This window comes from Typopeltis vanoorti, chromosome 24 (assembly GCF_054136105.1).
Source record: "Typopeltis vanoorti isolate ZY-2024b chromosome 24, IOZ_Tvanoo_1.0, whole genome shotgun sequence".
NCBI classification, from domain to species: domain Eukaryota; kingdom Metazoa; phylum Arthropoda; class Arachnida; order Uropygi; family Thelyphonidae; genus Typopeltis; species Typopeltis vanoorti.
Window position 1 is genome coordinate 70,406,552 of NC_143572.1, and position 26,486 is coordinate 70,433,037.

General features: G+C 36.5%; 1 protein-coding gene across 1 annotated transcript in view; it reads left to right on the forward strand.

Annotated features, from left to right (window-relative positions):
* The window catches only part of LOC150093395 (uncharacterized), a 188,640-nt gene that overhangs the window by 146,361 nt on the left and 15,793 nt on the right, over nt 1–26,486 (forward strand). Inside the window, exons 13-14 of the mRNA XM_090413821.1 lie at nt 11,245–11,307; nt 20,253–20,364. Coding sequence (XP_090269947.1) covers nt 11,245–11,307; nt 20,253–20,364 — 175 coding nt within the window. The remainder of the gene's footprint in view (nt 1–11,244; nt 11,308–20,252; nt 20,365–26,486) is intronic.

Here is a 26,486-nt window from a genome sequence, read left to right on the forward strand (position 1 = left end):
TGTTTATTTATGTACAAATTAAATAGCATTGGTCCCAGCACTGAACCTTGTGGCACACCACTAGTCACTGTTTACATGTTGATTCTGCCCCTCCATATACCACTTTTTGATATCTGTCCAGCAGCCACCCTCTTATCTACTTAACTAGTGTCATATCCGTCCCCATATGGAATCTTTAATGATAGTCCTATCCATTAAAGATTCAAACCTGTAATCTAGTTAGTGCCATTAACAACATGATTAAATAAACTTGGATCTCATCTTCTGGTTTAATGGTTCAAACTTGGGAAATCTACCTTGAAGAACAGAAATATGTCCAGCTGTGGTGTCTGAATTCCCATGTTTTGTATGCGTTACGCAGAATCAAATGGGAAAAAACTACTATGTTTCATTACTGTAAACACAACCATGAAAATTTTTTTAGAATTGTAAGCAGATTTAAAAACATATAAAACCTAAATAAATGTATCTGTGAGAAACTTCCAAAGATTTGGGAACCAGTAGTTCTTAGACTTTTCACCTAACAGTCAAGGCTAACTATCAGCACCCATAGAGGATGTCCCCTGTTAGGATCTACTCTAACATCTTCCACTTGTTTTTTGTGTGTGTTATTATAATTTTATATTGCATTTCAGATGATGTCTCTGTGATAGATAAAATAATTTGAACTATTAAATTTGTGTTTAATTATTTTATTTTTTATGCTGTTTTCCATTAAACCTGAAGATGAGCTTCAACTAGCACCTAAGCCTAAATATGCACAAATTGTGCACTCTGGAAACTAAATATAATTTTTCTGGTGCTTCATCTTCATCATTGCCCATGGGTCCAATGGCCACTGATGTTGGATACTTGTTTCACCATACTTTCATCATCACTTTTCTGTCCACTGCCAGATGACTCAAATCCTGCAAAGGATCTACTTTAACATCTTCCACTCGTTTTTTGTGTGTTATTATAATTTTATATTGCATTTCAGATGATGTCTCTGTAAATAGATAAAATAATTTGAAATAGTAAATTTGTGTTTAATATATAATAGTTATATGATAGAAATCCTGCAAACTCTTTCCACACCACTGTTTCGCATCATCTACCCACTCTTGCCTTGGCCATTCTCTTCTATTTATACCATCCATTGTACCAAGCATCAAGGTTTTGATCTTTCTACTGTTATCCATTCTGCAGATATGCCCAAAAAACTAATTTCCTTTGAATTATTTTCTGCATTAAATTTTCTTTGAACTTTACTTTGCGATACAGTTCTTCATTTTTTACTTTTTGTAGCCATCCAGTTCAAAGAATCTTTCTATAACATGTTCTTTCGAAAGCCAATATTTATCTCACAGAGTCTTTGACCATTACTCACAACCATAGAGAGCACTTGTGAATGTGCATTTCCAGTATTCAGCTTTATGGGAAAGCTCGCTGATTTACTTTTCCATATCTTGTCCATTGCCTGTGGTTTTACTTTAGCTTTTGTTATCTGAGATCTTATTTCTTTCTTACAGTCCAGTTAATCATGCTTTATGTTGCTCCCTAGGTATGTGAAGTTCCTAACCTCTTCCAGCTCTTGTCTGTTGACCTTTAATTGCTTTTTCATCCTCTTCTCTCCAATCACTGTTTTTGTTTTATCGATGTTCATTATCAGCCCATATCTCTTTCCTTCTTTACTTAACTTCAGTGCTGTTCTTTCAAGTTCCTCTTCATCTGCTTCAATAATGACTATGTGATCTACCCCTAGTTCTCCCACCTCCAGACCCTGTCCTGAAAAATTTCCTCTGTATTAATCTTGTAAACACCCATTGGTAATTTGTATGTCTCAATCATATCTCCCCTTTTCTGCCTGTCAACCAATTTCTGTAAGCCACAAATCTTCATCCTATCCTCATAAGGTTCATTCCATAGACCTGATACTATCTTGGTCACTCACCTCTGGATCCTCTCCACTCCTCTTCATCCCCAAGAAACCCCCCAAGTGACCAGATCTGCATGCAATAGTGTTATGTCATTACTTTTCCTATTTACTTTAATGTTTTACTACTCATTCGTACAGTTATTTCTCTTCTGGTTTCTGTGATATTTTGTCATTCAAAACCAGTAATTCAGCTATCACTTTCTTTTCCTTAATCAAGCTATGATTCGGGCCATTCCTAAGTTTAATCACATGTGTTTCTTTCATTCGTTAGAGGCTTGGTCTAAATTTGGGACAAAGCCGTTAATTTTACCTTCTGAGACAGTCTCCCTGTTAATTATTGACGAATTTATATTATGCTGTGCCAGCCAATACAAAGGATAGATGAGATCTTATCCAAGGTGGCTCTCTCAGAATAATACACAGTAATGGATGCTCTAACACTCTTACTTAACTCTTTCTATTCACTAATTCAATTCACCTGTTTCACTTTGCTTTTGCATGCAGTTGTGGCCCGTAAATTCCAATTATAATCCTGTGTCCCTCCTGTTAGGTTCTGTAATCTTTTTATGAGTGGCAATTCAAATTCATATGACAGGCTGATTTCAGGCAAATGAAATAAGGCATATTTATTGAGGTCTAAGAATTATACATGAGAAATATATCAAACACATGGTTAACTTAATCACTTTCCTAGTAAAATTTAGTTATCATTACTAACACAATAGGACATGAGTAATAACTTGCTCCACAGAGTTATCCATAAAATGTACACATTACTAGCTTAAATTATTAGATTTTCAATCACTCCCAAGTCACTAATCATATCTCACAATATATTACAGTTAATTCACACACAGATCCCTTCCAGGGAGACTTTCTTCAAAATAGGGACAGGTCACTGCCAAATGTGGTAACCTCTAAAGCTCTCTATCAAATGTCCATACATAAATTAACATATAGAGTCCATACATATCTCTAACTAGAAATAAGACTTAAACATTCTACATTACCATCCCATGGAATGACTTTCTGTTCTATCAGCAGCCTTGTCTAGACATCAAGGCACTTTTGTAGGCTATTGTTCTCGGGTTCACTTACGATGACTGCACGGCATGGTCTCCCCGAGTCGATAAGGCGATGTGCCGCTCTGACGCTGGCATTCATCTGTATTATTGGTCACTCGATATTGCTTAGTTACTCTGCTATGAAGAGTTAGCTAGCCTTGACTCGCAAGCTACGGTAGACGACTCATGACTTCTACGGCCGATCGGGAATCACTCTTATGGCAGAGGGAGAGCCAACATCCAAGAGCGCAGGAAACAGGAACCAAAAGACCTCGAGAGAGGGGGGGGGGGCAAAACCCTTTTATACCTCCTACTTTGGTGCCCTCACTTCGCTACATTTTTTACTGCATGGCACTCATCCATCGCGCATAGCGTTCTTCCGAGAATGCATTCAAGCTTCGCTTTCCATATAAATTCTCCTTCCCTTAGGCCATAAGTTATACTGGGCGACTGAAGCATGACCTTTGGACCTTAGCCTACATTCAACTTGCTCTCATATACTACATAGAATGGGATATTCTAATTTAACTATAATTTTATATAAATTCCCCTTTTTGACTCTGTACAAAATAGGTTAAGTTTCACATTTCTAAATTAAACATTTCTTCAGTTCTGCTTAAGTTATAATATACATTTTTATTTCCTTGCCAAAGTACAAGTTTCTCTGCCTACAATTAAGAATTGTTAGAACCCGAATGAATTAATCTTTTATCCAAATTTTGATCATTCAGGACACGACAATAGTCAAAATTGGCCTCTATAAAGAGGCATAATAACCTGCTTATCTCTGCTTGTCAAGGTATTCTTCAGTAACCAAGTAATCCGGTAAGCTGCTTTAGCCACTTTTGCAATATGCCCTCTAAACTTTCCCTATTCATTAATATCTCCAATTTGCTGGAGTACAGTTACGTATACAATGTGTGGTACACAACTGGTAATTTTTTTTACCCAGACTGCCAGTCTATCCAAATTATCCTCAAAGATTTTAACATAATCTATATTAACTATTATTCTACCCAATTTTACATCATTGGCAAACAACTGAATAGTCCCTCTAAAATCCTTTCCTATATCATTAATGAACAAATTTAATATTAGCAGCCCAAAAACAGAACCCTGTAGCATGCCACTATAATCTACTCCTGAATAAACTACTCTTTGATATCTCTCCATCTTTTATATCCATCCCCACATGCTGTAATTTATTAAATAGAATTCCATGCAATATCCTATCAAAACCTTTTGCAAAATCCAGCTGTATCACTTTAAACCCATTATCCTTATCCAACTCAGCTGTCACTGTATTATCAAGTATGAGCAAGTTACTGAGACATGACCTACCCTTCACAAAATTGTTATCCACTTCCCCATATAGTATCCAATTTTTGTCTATCCATTTCTGTATTTTGCTCTTGATCAATTTTTCCAGTACCTTGACTATGACTCCTGAGATCAATAATTTGCTACATCAGTCTTGGAGCCTCCTTTTTGCAATGGAACTATTTTCCTCTCTTTCTTCCCCATTGGGACAAACCCAGAGCTGAGACTTAGATTAAACAATGCGGTCAAAGGCACTGCCAGTTCCCTAGCATCTTCTGGTAAAACTCGAGCTGATATACCATCTAATCTCATATCTGTATTCACATCAAGGTTCTGTAATATGCTTTGCACCTCCAGTCCATTTACCTCAGTTTCCATATAAGCCTTTACCTCTCTTGTTACTACATTGTCTGGATGATATACTCTTGCAAAGTGTTCCCTTAATAATTGTACTATTTTACCTGATTCAGTTACGTCTCTTCCATTGGCATTAATTAAAATCATTCTGCTATAAACAATCTTCCTTTTATTTAATCGGCAATCAATTTTACAATCTGCTCTCTTGCTATTTTTCCACTGCTCACATGGGATGTTGATGAAAACATATATGGAAGCAACTATTTTCTCATTATTGGCACTATGTCTTCATAGGAACCATGTCCTCCTGTACAGATGCCTATGTGGAAAATGGACCTGACTGACTGGAATATATTTTCCCACCTTGTAAAATTTGATACTGAAGCAGTCAGCCAAACACCTATCAATGAAGAAGGGAAGTATGTCACAGGTTATATTGTCCATGCAGCAACTGCAGTATTTCCAAAAACATCATCCCAATTTCATTGGTGGAACCCAGTATGCCAAGCAGCCAAAAAAGATCAAGATAGATACCCTACCACAACAAACATAATAGCATTTAAACATGCTCGGGCTAAAGCACATTATGTGAGACATCAGAGTCAAAAATGATCCTGGGTTAAATTTAAATCATTGATTAATCAAATAACTAGTGCAAAAATTGTTAGGATAAAATCCAGAAGATGAAAGATAAATACAGAACACACAGTTGTCTACCTTAGAACATAATGGATGTATTGTTGCTGATCCCAAACCTATTACTGACACTTTGAGAGAAAACTTTGCCAGGATCTCAGCAACAGTTTCCTATCCTCCTGATTTTTTAATTTTGAAAGAACATTTGTTAAGGAAGAATTCAAAAGAGCTGTTTTGCTGTTCTTCTAGTAGTGCAGCAGTCCCTGATGACTTATGAGATGATAAAACAGCTCCCATCATCTTCTGTGGATCTTCTTCTTCTCTTACTATACAACAGCATATTTACAGAGGAAGTTTCTAGACTCCTAGTATAAATCAGTTGTCATTGCTGTCCCAAAGCCTTGCAAAGATCCAGCATAGCCAACAATTATCATCCAGCTTTTCTGACTAGCTGTCTTTGTAAAATCCTGGGGAAAAAATGGTAAATGCAAAACTTCTCTGGTACTTAGAAAGTAACAAACTTCTTTTCAACTCACAATGTGGCTTTCGTAGACACTGATCAATCGTGGACCATTTGGTCAATGCATGCGAGATACTTTCCTGAAATGTGAATGTGGTTTCATTGTTCTTCAGCATGGAAAAAGCTTATGACACAATCTGGAAATATTGTATATTAAAATACCTGTTTAATCTTGTTCTGAGGGGGACATCTTCCTGTTTTTATTAAGAACTTTCCATCCAGCTGTGTCATCCAAGTCCGTGTGGAAAACATGTCATCTGGCTAAGCCCTATACACTCAGATGTGTGTGTGTGTGTGTGTGTGTGTGTGTGTGTGTGTGTGTGTGTGTGTGTGTGTGTGTGTGTGTGTGTGTGTGTACACACACACACACAGTCATACCCCGACTTACGCGAATCCGGAGTTACTTGGTTTCTTATATGTATGTATTCCCGTCCATCTTCATGCCTCACCACTAGTCGTATCTTTCCGGCTCCGGCCACATTCGCCAGTGTCGCATAATTTCAACTTTCAACGTGGTCTCCATTCATACACGATTTTTATAATCTACAAACCTTGCGATTGTTTAATGTTATGTTCTTGATAAAAATTTTATCACATAAAAAATAATAATGTCGTCCATTGCTGTCCCAAAGATCAGAGATCTCTGTTGGCTGTGCTGCTGTGTTTTCTAACATTACTATCTTTAAACAGATCCCACTTGGCTGCAGTAATTATATAGCAGAGTTGTATGCCATTGAGCTCACACTTGTGCATATAAAAGAAACTCCTACCAAAAGTGTGTCATTTATACAGATTCTTTGAGTTCTTTATAGGCTATCTCCTGTCAGGTGTGTAGTCCACATCCAGTGCTTGGTGAGGTGTTGCAACTTTATACAAATAAAATCCCTTAAATTTGATGTCTGGTTGTGTTGTATTCCCAGCTGCATTGGAATTAAGGGAAGTGACATTGCAGATGCAGCTGCTAGATCAGCTCATACTACTTTTTTGACATACTGTTTGACGGTCCCATGTACTTGAATACACATTAGTTATAAAATCAAAGTTAATTGCTCAATAGCAATACTCCTGGCAGGAAGCACTGACAAACAAATTGAATGATATGAAGCCTGAAATTAAGCATTAGCAGTCTAGTCAACATAGGAACAGAGAAGAGAGGAAGTTGTTCTTGCTAGCCTCCACGTAGGTCACAGTCATCTCACACATTCTTATTTACTGAGGGCTGATGACCCACTGATGTGTGAGAAATGCAACACCCATCTCACCATTAGTCATATTTTGGTGGAGTGTTGACACTTCAGATGAGAGAGGAATGACTTACTTATCTGGCTGAGCCCTATATTTTTTTAATTTTATTAAAGACAGAGAATGTGGTTATGTTCTTAGTATTATTGGGTTAATATCAACAGCAACTACATAAGTGCCATCCAAAAGAAATGGATAAATCCAGAAATGATAGTTGTAGCATGCATTATACAATGGCATCCAAAGCCTAAGGATGAAAACTATTTCTGAAGATTACAACCTGCAAATTCAGATGAGTCAGCTTGTGGCAATTTGTATAACTTATGATTTTGAGTAGAAAGTGAGTACACATTTAAATTTTCGAATTGTGTTTGAAGGAAGCTCTTTTCATGAAGGAATAAAGTTGCAACTTGGATGTCTTGTAATGTCTCAAACACATCATCTAGATTCTTTCTTTTAAGGTTACACGGTGATCAGCATTCATATTAATTAAATTAGGGAAACAAAACACACGTGTTAAAAAGATTATTTTACTGATTAATAATAAAATAATAACTTTACGTTTCGACCCCTGTATTGAGGTCATCTTCAGAAGGATACATTCAGAAGTATAAGAACAAGCTACATGCTGTTGCACTCTATACAAGTAAATTACATCTACGTTGTTAACTAATGTTTTTTCTTAGCCTGCCCTCTAGTGGAAAAAAAAATAATAAAAAAATTAAAATAAAAATAAAATAAGCAAAAATAAAATAAAAACTACAATAAACTCTGCTAAAGTCCTCATGTACTAGGATTCTTCTGGAATTATACAGTTATATTACGATTATCTTCTGGATTTGTACAGGTTGCTATTGAATGTTCAAGGAAAAAAAAAAAACGCTTCACTAGGTCTTGTATTGAGATTTTTCTTTGTGGTTGCTATGAAGGTTGTAGATGGGTCCTCCACATTCTTGGAATTGTTAGACCATCATTTTTATTCAGATTCGGATCACGTTTGAGCATTTCACATGCTTCCTTGAATTTCCGCTCGAACCAGGTTTTGGTGCGGTGTAGGGAGGGACTTGGTACCTTTCCAGTCACTTCTGTGGTATGTTTGGAGTGCATGGTCAAAAAGGCCGGTTTTTCCAAAATGGAGGTATTTTATGCGACGTTTGTGTTCATCCTTTCTGATTGGGATGGTTCGCCCTGTTTCCCCTATGTACGGTATGTTACATGTGCAGTCTATTTTGAACGGTCCTCTTTGCCCACTTTAATAAACATAGAGTTTTTAATAAAATTAAAAACTCTATGTTTTTAATTTTATTTAAAATCTCTGCTGTGTTTTTGAAATCCTGAAAAAGTTCTTCAGATGCATTAACAAAACAACATTTTATGTATTCACCATCTGTGATTGGTTTTCCTCTCTTAGCGATCTCCTGACTCATTATGAAGCTTGCAATATTAACATCATTGGCAGACTTTCTCCAATAATTAAATACAGAACTTGATTCTTCAACTGCTCTCTTTCTTGCATCACCGACAGGATATTTTCTGTCAAATGTGGCATGTTTTGTCGTGAAGTGTCTCTCCAAATTTGACTTTTTGTTGTGCGCCAGTTATTCTTGGCAAATAAGACAGGTTGGAAGGCCATCTGAGTTCGAGATAAACGTGAAAGATTCAGTTTTAAAGCCACGATGCTCATCTGTTATTTTTCTTAGTTTTTTCTTTGTAGCCATGTTGAAAAACACCCTAAACAATATATTTTATTTAACACGTTATATAAATACATTATATAAAAAGAAAATAAAAGAACTAAGTGATTATTCAAAATAATAAATGACAATAATTCAAAAATATAATAAAAATAAATCTCACCAGTAACACATTTTATTGTAACAGTTGCACGGGAAATAAAACACGGCGCGGTAAATCTCGCGACTGTCAACTTATCTAAATATAATAAAACCAATATTTTATATACAGGGTGTTCGGGATAAATTTGACATATTTATAATTAATTATATTTTTCCGTAAGTTACATGTATTAACACACACTTCTCTTCATTTAAAAGTTTGGACCCTTCTTCATTCATATACAAGATGTCAGAAAGGATGGATAGCTGGAACCCACCTGAATCATGGAAGAGAATAACTTGTATCATGATGATTCGTGCCCGCCATCAAAATAAGGATATTACGACTGCTGCCCAATGCTCCCTGAATACAGTAAAAACAATCAGGCATGAACTAGAGACTTGCAATGGTGACTACGAGGATGTAGCAAGAAGAAAGATCCCTAGCAGACGATCTGATTGCGTTCGTACAGCAGAATTCCTCGCAAATCTGCAGGAACAGGTGTTGAAGAACCCTGGCATTGGAATTCGGGCTTTGTTCGTGGAGTTGCTAACTGTAGTCAAGCCCTGGATAACAAGGGTAGCCAATGGTAGGCCGTATGTATGGCAGCAGGATTCGGCCCCTTGCCACACCTCTGGGAAAAGTCAAAAATGGTTGTCTGAAAATTTCTACGACTTCACCAGTCCAAATGTTTGGCCTCCAAACTCCCCAGACCTTAACCCCATGGATTATTTTGTATGGGGCGCAGTTGAAAAAGACACCAATCGCACTTCCAGTAATACAAAAGCCCAGTTAATGGATAAAATTAAAACAGTTTTTGCGGCCCTTCCCAGGGAGACTGTAGCATCAGCTTGTTCGAGGTTCCGAAGCAGAATTGAAGCTGTGATCGATGCTAATGGTGGTTATTTTGAGTAAATCTTGTTGATAGTATTGTAATTAACTCTGCCTGTAATGTTTTTTTGTCAATTCATTAAATTTAATAGATACAAAGAAGATTTTCTTTTTCCTTACGAAACTGTCAAATTTATCCCGAACACCCTGTGTGTATATATATATATATATATATATATATATATTTAAAATAATTGCCTTTATAATAATAATAATAATAATAATTGCCAGGTTATCTTTATCACCTTAATGCAGTTTCTGGATGCACCTGGCCAAAAGAGAATACTAAGTTGCAGAAACAGCAAAGCGACACGGACTTCGCTTTCACATTTCACCATTGCCTTGCCCAGTAGAGGGCCCCCATGCACTCACTTATTAGTCACTTTGTTGCTCTACAAATGACCCTCAGATGTCAAGGCATCCTAAAAACGTAATCCTAATTAGTCACCATTATGTGAATAAAATCCTTTAAAAATTTTATAAATGAAACTATGATAGTTTTATTTTCATTTTCAATTTTACTTTAAAACCTCATGTACGTACCAAAGAGCCGCAGTTTGCCGACCCCTGCTCTAGTGGTATAGTGTTATGGATATTACCGAGGCTACACCATATGAAAATGCTAGGTCTGAATACTAATGCTGATAAATGGGACCATTATACATAGTGCTAAGTAAGAATGCAAAAAAAAAAAAATTACTTTTCACACATATATAACACAATTGCCATAACTTGCATTTTATATAAAGTGCTGCTTTAGATATTCTTGTATGTTTGCAGTGATGATTGATAGAAATGCTATAATATATAGGTGCTGTGCAGTTAACTTTGAAAAAACACAAACTAATGCTTAAGCTAAAAATTGCAAGCTTTCAATTCAACTGCTGATTTTAACATACTTATTGGAATAGTTTGCTAAATCTAATTTAAGGCAGGATTGTACATTATTTCCATTGTTATAATTAAAGGATTTTTAACAGCTAGACAGGAACTATAAACTCACATTATTCTCTCAGTTGTGGGTACAGTTCTCTAGCTAGCTTGCCTATTTTAAAGAAGTAAAAAAAAAACAAATCATATTTTCAAGATGGAAAAAAGTCTTATACTTCCAAGTGAGTCTGACTGATCTGCCTTCAGTTTAAAATTCATTATAAGTGTTTCTTGCATTCTAGTTGGGATTTGTGCCCAGGTATTTATCACCTACAGGCATCATTATCACTGACTGTACAGACACACTATAATAAAAATATATTAATTTTTTTTATACCCATTTATAAGAGTTAGGTGCTCTTAAAGTATTTACAAGGCATTAATAAACTTTTCAGCAGCAATAAAACAACTCCTAAAGACTAATGGCAAAATTAAATTAAACTTGTTTCTAGCTATCCATATTTAATGTTTTAAAAAATGTGCATACACTTTTTTAAACCTTTTCTTACATCGCTTATTATTTTTTGTAGGTTAGAAGCTGGTGATGAGGGTGAAAAGCAAGATATTGACAAAGTACTCACATCAGAAGAGAAGTAATTACTTATAATTATTAATTAGAGTATTTTAAGGGTTTCGTGTATCATTATTAAAAATGTATGAAATAAGGGAATGTGGTTATGTTGTACAGATACAGAATTTAACATTTATTATATATATATATATATATATAGAGAGAGAGAGAGAGAGAGAGAGATGATATATCTATATTCTGAACTTTTTTTTTTTTTATTTATAAATGTTGGGCCCATATACAAGAGGTTGGCTGGTGAACCTATAGCATGCTAGTACCGTATGTGGGTTGGGAAAGGAGAAACTTGTTTACATTTGATTTAAAAGCCTGTATGTTGTATTCCTTTTGAAATACGTCAGGGGGAAGACTATTTCACAGTACTGCAGTAGCCGGGATGAAGGAGGAGGAAAAGAAACTTGTTCTGTGGGTTTCAAGGTGTACTGTGAAAAGATTTTGGGCCGCAGCTGTACATGTTTCAATGGGCTTAGTACAGAGTGGAGGAATTATTGATGCTGTTTCGGATGAACATTTTCCATGGAAATATTTATAGAATATACAAATGGCAGAGACCAAGCATCTATGTGAAAGTGAGGGGAGTGAGTTGGTGAGAGATGGGTCATTTATCAATCTAATTGCTCTCCTCTGTATTGAGTCAAGCATTTTGAGGGAGCTTTTTGGAGTCCCACTCCAGATGTGAGAGCAGTATTCGAGAGCTGGGTGGATTTGTGACTATAGTGTTAACAGCTGTTTAGAGGTGAAGTAGCGTTTCGAGCGAAAGAGAAAACCTAGTTTTTTGGAAGCTGAGGATGCAATGGTTGTGATGTGTTTATGCCAGGAGAGGCTTGATGTCAGGGTAATTCCGAGAAGAGAAATCTCATCTTGTCTGGGAATCTGAGTGTTATCAAAAACAATGTTGGGGGAAAGTGGTTCTTTTTTGTGAGAAATAAGACAGAATTGGGTTTTACTAGCATTGAAGTTGACGAGGTTATCTGAGCCCCATTGGAGGATGGCTTGGAGGTCTGAATTAAGGGAAGTTGTGGTTGATGTTCTGTGGGTTGTGTAGAGCAGGGTTTGTCAAATGAGAGGGAGGAGTGTAATGTGCTGTCTGCAAAACTGTGTATTGGGTTAGAGGTCAACTGAAGTAGGTCATTGATATATAGAAAGAAGAGGGTCGGTGAGAGAACTGAACCTTGTGGGACCCCAGCATTAGTTGGATGGTGAGAGGATAGGGAACCATCTACCATCACACATAGTGTTCGTCCAGACAGAAAGCTGGAAATCCATCTGCAGAAGTCCTGAGACAGTCCAAATGATGGGATTTTGCTTAGTAAACTTTTGTGCCAGACCCGGTCAAAGGCTTTAGAGATATCAAGTGCAACTACTTGGGATTTGCCGAATTTCTCCACGGCATTTGTCCAGCGATGGGTGATGTATGAGAGTAGATCTCCTGTTGATCAGCTTCGACGGAATCCGTACTGGCGGTCGCTTAATAGTTGGGCACGTTCAAGGTAGAGTAGGAGTTGAGAGTTGATGGTTTTCACCATCACTTTAGATAGGACTGAAGTGAGTAAGATAGGGTGGTAGTTAGATGGCAACAATTTGTCACCCTTTTTAGGAATGGGTTGAACGTGGGCCAGTTTCCAGGCTTTGGGATAGATATATATATACCAGTGTAGTAAGAGAGTGCCTACAGACAGCATAGGATAGGAGTCAGTTCTGTTGCAGAGACTTTCAGGACAATTGGAAGAATGCCATCAGGGCCAGGAGACTTTTTTTTTCTGTCTAATTTAGACAATTTAGATATCTTTTTGGCAAAAGGATACAAGGGGCATTGCATGTTGGGCAGTTGGAATGACTGGAGGGCTTTTGCTATTGTCAGTTATGTGTGCATTGGAGGCGAAGTGTGAAGCCAGGAGGTTAGCTTTTTCTGTGGGTGATGTTGCAATTGAGCCATCTGGGTATGATAGAGGTGGGAGTAGTGTGGGGCAAAATTACGTCTGATTGCCTTGGCAAGAGACCAAAAGGCATGGCTGCCATTTGGACAGGCTGCAAGCTTCCTCTTTTTGCCCATTCAAATTCTGTTTTAGAAGCATTGATAATTTTCTTGCATCTGTTTCGGGCTTCAGTATAGGCATTGAAGGAGGATGGGGTTTTTGATTTGAGCCAGTTATCGTATGCCTGATTTTTCATTTGTACCGCCTTGTCACATCTTTTGGAGAATCAGGGTTTAGTTAGGGGACGGCAGTTCAGAGCAGTGTGGGGAATGTATGTTTTCATGCTAGTGAAGATTACTCTAGTAATACATTCGGTGCATATGTTTGACTGGAAGAACGGAAACAGTAATCCAACCATGGGAATGTAGCATAATAGTCTCAGAGAGACTGTCCCATTTGGCACTGTTATAATGCCAAACTGTTCTTGTGTGGGAGTGACTGTAAGCGTTGTTGCATGGGGGAGGAGATGAGCACTAGGTTGTGGTCAGAATTACCCAGGGGGGCCACTATATTCACCACATATTTGGAGGGGTCATTAGTATGGAAGAGATCTAGGATATTTGGGGAGTGGTTCGGGTTATCTGGTATTCTGGTCGGCTTTTGAACAATTTGTGTAAGGTCATTAGTGATGGCAAATGTTTCAGCATCTCTGCCTGCAGGATCTGTACAACTGGAAGAGGAAAGCCAGTTGGTGTTGTGGACATTAAAATCTCCTAGGAGGTTGACTTCACTGTTAGGAAAGTGGGACTGGAGAAAATCAACTTTTAGGGAGAGGAAATGAAAGAGCTCAGAATGATTGGTGGTATTAGGAGAGTGATAGAGATAGCAGATGAATTTGACTGAGTGTGTGTGTGGGGGGGGGGGTAGCTTTAGCCAAAGAAGGTCGAAGTTGGGCAATTCTAGGTTAGGTGCTCTCTGGCAGGGTATGTCAGAGCAGATATATGTACAGATGCCACCCTTAGGTCGAAAGGAATTAAATAGTGTATAGTTAGGGAGGTTGAGATGGATAGTGCTGGGGGAAGGTGAGATTTGAGTTTCTGTTAAAAACAGTAGGTGGGGTTTGGCAGACTGTAAATGGTAGTGGACGCTATTAAGGTTGGAATTGAGGCCACGAATGTGGTGAAGTGGATGTGCAAGGTTCTGTGAGGCATTGATTTGACTGCAAGGGTCTTGCACGTTTCCTATGCAGTGCCTGCATACTGTTCTCCTTGGTGGCTACTAGTGGAGTCACTTGGTTTTTGCACTAGTTTGGTTTGTTTGTAGTCTTATCATCCAACTGTTGTCTCCATTTTGGCGTTTTTGTTCTCTTTGGGCAAAGGTTAAATCAGGTCGAGCACGTATGCACGACTGGGGAAAAATGTCCTTTAGCTTGTTGTTTATCACCGTTATAAATTTGGATGTGTTTGTTGGTGTTGTTGGATCTTGAATGAAAAGATTTCCTTAAAGAAATAATTTATTCAGGATTCAACAAGTTTTAGCTAAATAACAACGAAAATGCTTGTACATAGGTAAAGATACAAATTGTTTAATGAATCCTATGCTAGTACTATTTTATGTAATATTACTTAAAGGTAAACGATGTCATTTTTTTGTAAGAATTTATAATCGAAGAAGTATTCTTTATAAGATATATGTTAAGGCATGTAACAGAAGTTCAAAGTCCACTAACGAAAACCTTAGGTGAATTGCGTAGCCTATGGCAAATTGTCTACATGCGGGGAGGCATGCGCTCGGTGTTTTCCAGGAAGACGCGAATAGAAAAAAATGACACGTGCGCAAAAAGAGGCTGCCAGGCAGAAAGGTACGGGAGTGAAGAGGGCGCCAAAGGAAGTGGATATAAAAGGGGTTTTGTCCCCCTTTCAAGAGTTTTAGGCTTTTTACTTTTTGTCTGTTTTGCTTTGGATTTTCTTGTGAAGTTGGGGCAAGTTCGAGTTCGGAATCTTATCGATAGCGTGTAGTTATTCATGGCCGTCGTTTCAAGATGTTGTATGGAAGGAATCGACGAGGAGATAATCGGCAGCATTCCGAGCGAGCTTGAAGGAATTGACCGCCATATACGTCCATGTGGATCAATCTGAGCCATGCTGTTTCTAGTCCACGATGAGAAAGAAAGGCAGAACAATGAAGTCCAAGCCTAGCCTGTGAGACAATCGTCTAGAAGAAGACCAGGCATTCCATGGGATGAAGTAAGGATAAGATGACAGAATGAATATACTTCCAGAAAAATGGTAATGTTAAAACCTTGTGTAATTCTTTGTTAAGAAAGAGAGGAATATTGTGATATTAAAGAAAAGAGATGTTATGTTTCAGAACTATACTTGTAGGAAAAGGACTATAGCGAATATTGGATAGCAGTGTTTTAATTCTTAGGGTTATTTCTCAAGTAATTAATTGAATGAATTGTTGTGAGTAATGATCTATAAAGTTACCAATGTGATTGAATTAATTTTAGAGAATGTGTAGACTAGTAAGGATATTTGGAGGATGCTAACAAATTTTGTATTATGGAATTAACCTATGCTTAAATTGTTGTATAGAATACAGTTGCTATGCTTAACCTTTTTACTTAGGATACCTATATTCCAATTGAGTTTATTCTTGTAAATGTGTAACCTTTGGATTTTAATAAATATATCTTGAATATCTTAACCTGGTTTGTGCCTTGAATTGAATCCAATGCACCGCTTGCTAATATCTGAATCTGAGCGAGATAGAATTATTTGACAGAGACCACGACTGCAAACTAAAGTAAATTACATGACATAGATAAAACTGAGATAAGAAACAATTAGTAAATTGATTAGCCTAGTATATTTTCTGAAGGTTACTCCTTGGTTAAGAGGAATTTCTAACCTAGGGATCTGGCTGGCGCAGCTTGATCAAATAAATATTGCCAGAACCTGATTTAGGAGGTGACTCCAGACCGTTATTACCGAGGATAGAGCTCTATTCAGAGGTCTACCCTTTGTTAATTATTTAATATACTTAATCATTCTAAGAATCGACCAATTGTCTGGATAGATTATATAGTAAATGCGAGAGTGCAGTGTTATGATAGTTTCATGAGTATAGACCGTAGAAGTACATAGTTAAAGTGATAACACTACACAGTGATAATTTAAGACTAATAAAATAGGAAGAAGAACACAATAAAAATATAAAATTTATAGAAAAACAATGACATAACAGTGTATCGCAGGTCACTTTCATGAGACTTGGAAACTTCGTTCTTTCCTTTCTTTTGTTTATGGGTCTGAAACAATGGCATTTAACAATACTTTTGAAATTGAAATTGCATTCTCCTGCTAGTTTTCCGATGTCTTCTTTTAAGGATTCATCGTTTTCTATCGGAAAGTTCAGGATAATGGCGTTGAGTCTCCTATTTTTGGCCTCAAGTGACTCGTGTACCATAGATACGATTAGTTCACGAAGTTCATTAGCTGGTATGGGTGCATTTCCAATCGGGCGCTGGTCATCGAATATCTCGAGCTTAGTTTCCAACTTTCTGATTTTGGAGGAGAAAGTATCTGTCATAGTATTAAGCTGTTGTTCGAGGTTTTCAACTCTCTTGCCTTGGTTTAGTACCTGTTTTACGGAAGGGAGGCACATCGTACAGAAGTAGGGTTGACTGAGATTGGTGAAAAGCTTTTTCGCCGATTCATCTATTTTCGTGCAGGAAGTATGCAGCCAGTTGCAACAGAAATTGCACAATATACTTTTTTTCTTTCTTTAATTTCGGTTTCACAGCTGCGGCACTTCGTGATGTCATTTGGTTTGTTGGCAATCGGCGACTCTACGCTGACAGGACTAGAGGTAATCTTTCTTTGTTGCTGCCATCTTTACTTCACACGGTAGGCGTAGCACTTTCAAGTGGCCGTTTTTTAGAAAAAGTAGCTGATTTAATGGACTAAGGGTACTTATGAGTTGTACTGAAATAATCGGCTCCTTAGTACCTTCTGTTAGTTTTCCGTTTACTGCTTATTTTGTACAAAAAACACTTGTAATTACAACGAAATGCGGGAGCACAAGTTTAACGTAACTTATCCAAAGGCGCCACCATTAGTGATGCTTTAAACAGTACGCGCACACACAATGGTAGTCTGCATGAAAGGGTTGTTGGAAGAAGTGAGAGTGAAGAGTGAGAAAGTGAAAATTGTAAGTATATTATCTCAATATGACAAAAATAAATTAAGAAGGGCTATAATGGCAAATGATTCGATACATAGGCTATGTAAAAGGAATGGATGTGTGGAGTGAGCCTGAGGGAGGATTGGATTTATATAACAGGGCCTACACTTGAATATATTTGGTATAAGAAGTCTTGAAAGACTAGAACTGGTATAAAACCTAACATAGAGAGTCAGGGAACTTAATTATAATGGGAAGAATAGTGAGAATATGTGTGTAAGAGTGACAATGTTATGTAACTGTGTTAATGATGAAAATGGACATTATCATGAGAATGATTATGAGGAGATAATGATTTCGACTTTGTGTTCATCCAGTTATAACCCATGAAACATGTGCAGAATGTCTGCATTTATAAGGCATTGGAGAAGAACAGAGATCTGCAAGCTGTCCAACTGTGTGATACAAACTACAGACAAGAGTATACAAAAGAACATGCTTATGTTGGTACACGAATGCTAGGAGTATCAGAAACAAAGGGGTAGAGTTTTTGTTGAATTGGTCAATATGTTGGGACCACAGATTGTAGACATTAGTGAGACCTGGCTATCGGAATCAGACATACTAACTGGTATCGAGCATAAAGGGTATTTTTAGGAGGAATAGACAGTGTAGGGGGGGGGGGGGCATGCTGCTAATGATATCAAATAACTTGAATCCAGCTAGAGTTGAGACTTATGTCATGTTAGAGGTTTAATGGAATATTTATAACACTAGGAAAGGATTAAAAACTGCTTCCGATATTTCATCTCAGTCACTAAGACATCTTCAGGGATTACAAATAACTCTTGTAAAATACACTCAAATGCAACACAATACTAAGTGAAACACGAGGGTGACTCTCAAGTCCTATCTAGGTGATGCACCCTCTATGGGCATTTGTAGGTGGTCCAGGATGTAAAGTGGGACCTCTGATAATTAATGTTTCCCAAATTTTGGGAAGTTTTATGCAACCGTATTTATTTAAATTCAGTTGATTTCTTAGTGCCACTGCAGATTCCAAAAACAGTCTTTCTTTTTTGAATTTACTGTGGTGCAGCATGGTGGTTTTTCTCCAGGATTTATCCATTTACATGGTCTGCAAGGCCAGACTGGCCATAGTTGTGATTGCAGATGAATGATTTGTGTTCTTCTAAATGAAATGTTGCTAATCTACCTGTCTGTCCAAAGTAAGCCAGCTTGCAGGAATAGGGTACTTTATATACTCCAGGGCACTGAGGGAAGAAGGAGCTGATCTTTGGTAGAACAGATAAGGGTAGCAAGTTTACTGTGGGGCTTAAAAGCTGTGTGGAGGTTGTACTTTTTTAAGGACCTGGCTATTTTTTCTGACATGCTACAGATGTAGGGGATGGTGATGGCATTTCTGAAATCCTGAAGAGATGGGGGAGGAATTGATTATTTTTTTTTAAATTCTGTAATCGCTCTAGCCATTGGAAAGGAAAGTGTTGTGTATGTGATTGAGTTTGGTTGAAAGGGAGGTTCCACTGGAACAAACATTGTGGGCTTTATTGGTTAGTTTTAATAATGCCATATTGTTGAGGGGGGGGGGTGAGAGAATTTGTGAACATATCTGCCTGTGTGAGTGGGTTTTCTATATGCAGGCAGCTATAGAAAACTATATAAGTAGCTATATACAGTGAAAGAAAGGTTACCATTGGGAAGGCATGTTACTAAGGTGTCTAGGAAGGGTAAGCTATTATTATTTTCCTTTTTCATCGTAAACTGAATTCTTGGATGTAAGCTATTGAGGTGACTGAAGTAAGAGTCGAATGTGTCTGGGCCATGAGGCCAAATAGAGAATACATCATCTACATATCTTAGCCAGACAGAAGGGTTGAGTGGGGCTAAGTCTATGGCTCGTTGTTCAAAATTTTCCATTTAATAATTGGTGTGTGTGGGGGGCTCTCTGTCTATAAATTTTGTTCTTCCAAAAAAAAATAACCAGAATTGATGGTGATGGCAAAGGAAAAAGAGATCTAAGATGTCAGAAGGAAAAGCATTTTTTGAGTGTTAAGGTGTCAAAGTTTTCACTACTTGATCAAAAAGAGGAGACCTCAAATATGAGAGTTCTAAGAAAGATTGGGGGAGTGAACGGGTGGCACATTCATATTAAAAATGAAATTTAGAAGTTTCCTGACATTGTTCACATATTCCTGAATGTAGCATTCAGAAATGTGTGGCCAGAGCTAATCTCGGGTGGTATGATCACTTAAACAGAGTGCAGGAAGAAAAATTAGCAAATATTGGGGTCTTGACAGATAACGGGGTAATTTGGAGAAAAAATTATTGATAGAAGTTTAGTAATGATGCAAAGTTTTCATGTAGTACTTATCATAATATCCTGTATACTGCCTGAGTGTACATATTAGGAATTCAGTGATGATAAAAATTGACAAATTAATATTTGTTTTGAACATCTGCAACTTTTAGTTTCTGGGAAATGTTAATGGAGGAGAAGTAAAGAAGAAATGAGTTTGAATTTGAAGGCCTGGAACTGAAAAATGCTTCCTACATTTTAATATGCTTAATGACTAGTAATCATTCCCGGTCATTCTAGAATCCATTTGACACCCATGTGACTGCTGCTGTATTAGATGCATTTGATAACCGAAATGGCCTAACATTTAAACTGTTATGATTATTATTGATTATGAGTACTAACAATATTTGACATTCGCAATTCCAAAATTGTTCTTGTATTACATGTTTAGAATTCATCTGCTGTTTTGATAATAAGCATGTATGTTTATATTTCAAATTTTAACATTTTAATAATATATTCCAGATCTTTGCGTCCAGGAGAAAAGGGATGGATTGGAAGGGCTCGAGTACCAATGCCTTCAACAAGGGATTATGTTGTGAGACCAAAATGGAATGTAGATATGGATATCAGCAGAGTAAATATCTGTTTAGCTCTTCCATTTAAATGCTGATAATGCATACTTGTAGTTAACTATTTTTTTTTATAGCCAAAATTTATTTATTTGAATAATTTGAAAACTAAGTTCTTGCATTCTCATGTATTTGACTTGACATAGACTGTCAGGTTTTCATTTTCTTTAAGCGTGTCCTTCCATAACATCTATTCTTCTTGATCAGCCTTTTTGGAGTCCACTCTCAATTTTCTTTTACACACACACACACACACACACAGGGTTCTCAAAAAAATGTATATGTATACACACTTTGAATGATCATAAAGTTGGTATTTATTATAATACAGTTAACTTTCACATTGTAAAGTACGCTACATAAATGTACTTTTCATTTCTCAGCTCTGTATTCAAACTGATGACTGTCCTGGTCCAGGCACTGCTGATAATGTGCAGCAATGGAATTGCAAACACTGAGAATCATTTTGTCTTGTAGCTGGGCGCATTCTCTTTTGATTGTTGCTTTCAAGTCGTCGACTGTTGCCAGTTTTGAAGTGTAAACTTTCCATAACATGCGGATTCTCAGGTGCCCAGTAAATACAATTGTGCCAGTTAATTGACCCATTTAATTTAAATGTGGCCTCATCACTCCACACAATTCATCTTGGAAATTGTGCATCCTCTTCACATTTTTCCAAGTACCACTCACAAAACTGCATTCTCCTATCCAGATCATCTTTGTTGAGAGTGTGTACTCTTCTTGGAATGTAACTTTTCCAATGACTGCACTTCAACATGCGATGGACACTTGATTTTGATACTCCTATCTCATGAGATGCTTGTTGCACAGATTTTCTTGAACTTTGCCGATAAGTTTCAATCAACCTTTCTTCTGTTGCGGGCCTCGTAGCTGTTCATGGTCTTCCTGAATGTTGCTTATGGATATTTTGAACAGTTCCATTTTCTTCAGATTTATCTCTAATTCGAGTGATAGTAAGTCTCGTAGGTGGATCTCATTGAAATTCTCTTCTAAACTGTCTTTGCACTTCCACTACATTTTCATACTTCCAGTAGCATTTTAGGATAAATTTTCTTTCCTCAAAGCTTAGTCTGGTTTCAGCCATTATTTCAGATCCGTTAAACCTGCAAAATAACAAAAATTAAGTGAGTTATTCAGCTATCGAAGTGTGTATACATTTTTTTGAGACACCCTATATATATATAGCCTTTTTATTTATATATATGAAGATAAGAATCATCAATATGAGGTGTATTAATGGAAAAGAAATCAAACTTGCAAAAGAATTGGAAAAATACCACATATATACAGGATGTTGTTTTCAGGCAATAATGATCAAAGGAAGGAAAGGAAGGGGTAGCAATAGCATTCCATACCAAGCATGAAAATAAACTTCTTGGTTGGAAGGCAATTTCAAGTATGTGGGCAAACTTCAAAATAGGAAAATGGACAATGAATCTTATTTGTTCCTATTGTCCCACAGAAGGTTCTTCTAAAAAAGAAGTAGAGGAATTTTCTGGACTTCTGTGCAGGCCACCATGTTTTAAAGATCTGCACAAGGTCACATGGAGAGAAGATACAAGAAATAAGAAAAGCCTTATTGACTGTCATTGTTGATAGTGATCATCATGCTGGTGCAAGATACAAGAGTGCACAGAGGATTTGAAATTGGAAGTGACCATTATGTAGTACTAAGCAGGATAAAAATGGAAATCACATTGAAAAGTATATAAGAAAATTTTAAAAATAATTAAAGTTTAGCAGCTCTTACAGGTAAATTGTAGACTCAACCATATAAACATTATGGAACAAATTGAAAGCCAGAACCATACCTTGAAGTCTCAATGACCAACTATAAAGAAGACATTGATTGATTTGGCTAGGTTGTCTGCAAGGATAGAAAAGTAAGAACACCATTGTGGACACAAGAAGTTGAAGCAGTCTTGGAAAAAAAGAAAGTATACCAAAGTTCCTAGCAAATAAGTTGGCAGATGCTTTAAAAGAATACAGAGAAAAGTGTAAGATAGTTGAGCTCTGTGTAAAAGTGTAGCTAAATAAAAGTCAAGGGAAGACTTTGATAAGAGTATGGAAAATAAATATCAGGAAGGCAGCAAAATGTTCTAGGGGCTATTGAAGAAGCTTAGAAATGGAGGAAAGATTATTGGAAAAGGAATCAAAGATGATAAAGGTGACATGAAAACTGAAGATAAGGATATCCTTGATATCTGGAGTAATTACTTTGAAAAACTGTTAAACAAACCAAGCAGTGACAGAACGTACTAGAAAATTTTCAAGACGAATGCAAAGAATATTACATATCAATACTTTAGGTAGAAAAAGCCATCAAAAACTTTAAATATGGAAAGGCAGCTAGAGTAGATGATATTCAACCAAAAATGTTTTAATATGGAGGTATAAAAGTTTTGCAGTGGCTACACTGCATAATTGAGAGGGCCTAGTCAGAAGTTCGAATTCCCGATGATTGGAGTAGAGCTTGTCATAGTATAGTACCCATCTATAAAAAAGGGAATAAAGTTGAATGTGAGAATTATAAGAGGAATTTCTCTACTAAGTGTTCAGGTAAGATTTATGCAATCTTACTTGTAAAGAGGTCGAGAAAGACTGTGGAAGAAAAACATGGAGAAGAACAAGCTGGGTTCAGGCCAAATATAGGTTGTCAAGATCAGATTTTCACTTTAAGACAAATAGTTGAGAAATAGTGGGAATATGACAAGGATCTGTGCTTAATTTTTGTAGATCTGGAAAAGGCATACAATAAGGTGCCTAGAGAAAAACTTTTCAAAACACTTCAATTGTGTGGTGCAAATGGAACATTATACAGAGCAATACATAGTCTATATTTAAGTTGTCAGTCAGCAGTTAGGATTGAAGGAAATACAAGAAGATGGTTTGATGTAAAATCAGGAGGTAAGACAAGGATGCGCATTATCCCCACTCCTTCATAATCTATCTATGTGAATCACATTATGAAAGAAAGCGTCATTAGGCTTGATATTAGAATTGGAGATGTCAAATTTAGCTCTTTGCTTTATGCAAATGATGTTGTACTTCTAAACACATCTAGTGCAAGTCTCCAGCATTCTCTAACTAAATTGGATAACAGCTGTATCAAATTTGGCAAGAAAATCAGCAATAAAAAGACCAAAACTATGAAAATAGGCAGGAGCATAAAAAATTTCAGTTGCATTCTGAATGGAAATCCTATAGAACAAGTAAAATATTTCACCTCTTTAGGCACATTTTTTAGTGAAGATAGCAGGTTAAATCTGGAAATAGACAACAGAATATGCAAAGCTGGTAGGGTGGGTAGCCAGTTAAATAAATTTATATGAAATAGAGAAGAACTTAGACAAAACACCAAACTGATGTATACTAATGATGTAGTGCTGTCTAGTAACCTGAAAATCCCTTAGGAGTACATATCAGGAAATTCAGGATGATGTGTAAAATTCTTATTATTGCTGTATAATTGATTAGTGAATAGAAACCCAGATATGAATGCTTAGGGAGATATGGAGATTTGATACAATCAGGATTGAAATTGTATACTCAGTAGCCAAAATATTAAAGATATTTGCATGCTAATCTGCATTTGTGAATAATATATAACATGATATGTATGGCTGCAGATATTTCTCCCAAAGAAACAGTATCCTGAAAGTTTTACCACTGGGTTATAGAGTATTATACGTGACAAGAAATTGTATTCATTTTTAATTTTTTACTCAAGTGCGAGCAAACAGAGTTTGCATGTGAATGTGAAGTGTCTTCATGACTAGTCTTCTTGTATATAGACTGTGGATTTTACATCAATTGCCTCAGTATCTTATAATGCAAAACATCATGGGAACTGGTCTAGGTAGTGACCATTTTCAACCATTATTAAGGTCTCATTGGTGGTGGCCACTGTTGAGACCAAGGTTAAATCAATGCTGATGTTATATATTTTCTATATACAAATAGTAAAGTAGTGTATCACCATATTACTAAATATTCGAGATTAGAGATAGTTGTGGAAAGTTTTGCCAGTAGGTTTTTTTGCCACAGAACTGCTAAACTGTGGTTTAGCATTTTTGTGGATAGTTTTTGGTATTGAGACCACATTATGATGTAACTAAAGAGGCTAATAAAAATAAGAATTAGTTACATCATAATGTGGTCTCAATACCAAAAATGTCCACAGAACAAGTTATTCTTGTTTTCATCCTTTACTTAAGCATAAACAAACTATTTGGGCATGAAGTATCTTCATGACTGATCTACTTATATATAAAGCTGTTGATTTCATGTTGGTTGCCTTAGCTTATAAGAAATAAAATGGTATGGGATACTGAGGCAGTTTGCTCACACTTGGGTGAAGGATTAAAACAAGAATATAATTTCTCGTCAAGTATATATCTGCATTCAAATGTGATAATGAGAAAAGATACCTTTATATATATATTATAGTAGTCTCTATCACATTTGAATGAGATAGACTCTCTCTGATGCATCCTAATAATATCTTGATGCCTATCTTCCTTGCATGTGCTCTGTTACTACCCATGAGCTTAGTCTGATTTCTATTCTCTCCACATTTTTTTCAAAGCAGTTCACTGATTTGCATCTTATCCACATTATGAGCTTCATGCTAATCTCCAGAATTCAGTGTGATATTAGACACCTTTATGATGTCTCACAGTATCATGGTATGTCAGCTGTTTCCATAACCAACTGTCACTTTATGCATTGAAAGGCTTAAGTGTTGTTGATTATTCATATTAGTAATATTATTGGAACTTACTAATATTATTTCACTGGTTTTCTAACCAGCATCTTAAGAGCACGAATAATAGCTGTGACAAGCAGAGGATGTTCAACTCAAGCATTGGAAACAATTTAAATTCAACTAAAACCTGTGCCCTAACAATGCACCCTCTCTGTGATGGATAACTATGTAGCTAATTATTTGCAGAAGTCCAATTATCCAGTCTCAGAATGACTGTCTCTCCCAGATCCCCAGCAAAACTAATGCACCCATATCTGTTGAGGTTGGGGAAGAGTGTCCAGTGCTGATTCTAAAAACACTTTTCTGTGAGACTGGAATTAAATCACTTCCATCACTTGAAACACTTTGGCTGTCCTGTTCATACTGCAATGCCGAAACGTTTTCTTCAGTAAAAGGAACTAAATTAGAACTAATTTCCAAAAATTCTGAAGGTTGATTTTTTTTTTTATTTTTACCAAGAACTCTGTAATTAATTGTTGAGATCCTGTTTTGACTAGATCTTTGATTAATTCTTCATTTAAACTGTTCAGTATTTGGATCATGTGTAAGAAAATGACTTTGCAATTTACTAGCCATTTGAAGCCCTTCTTTAATTAATCCTGCAGTCAGTTTTTTCTTTTTCATCGAGATTCTCAAGGACAGCTTCTATTATTTCATCATCACTAACAATCTGAGCAATCTTCTATCCACATCACTAGGGCCTTTTCCATCTTCACTTTTATAATGTCTCTCATATACGATGATGACTTGACACGTAACTTTGTTCCATAAAGAACAGATTTTCTAATGCCTCTTCATTTTTCTTAATCTTCTCACGTAGCTTCGTTCAATTCAAAATATTTCCCTAAGGATGTTGAACCTTCTCCAGCTGTTAAACGATCTAAAATTTGGATCTTAGTTTCTAAAGAAATATCTTTTCCTTTCTTCTTCTGTCTAACTGGATTATCTGACATCATGATTAATGGGGTAATGTTAAGAAAATATCTGGAAATAATCAATAATTAATTTTACTAATTTGATATTACGCGTACAAAACTTCTAATACACGCTGTATAACTCTATTGCACAAACAAATCACAAGACCTGTAAACATTTCGAAATGTAAACAAGAAGTGATTGTTTAGCAAACAGCTTAACTCCTTTCATGCAGCTTGATATAGGCTGGCTTCCCATAATGGACCAATTTAACTTTGAGGAATCAGCATAGCATCCTTCTGTTTCCGGGAACCAACGGAAAGTGAATATAACGGATCATCTCTCGGCTTAATTTGGGGAATCATAATTTAAAAAATTGGATTTTTTTATTGTCGCCACAGTTGTCTACATTCTGTAGCGTAG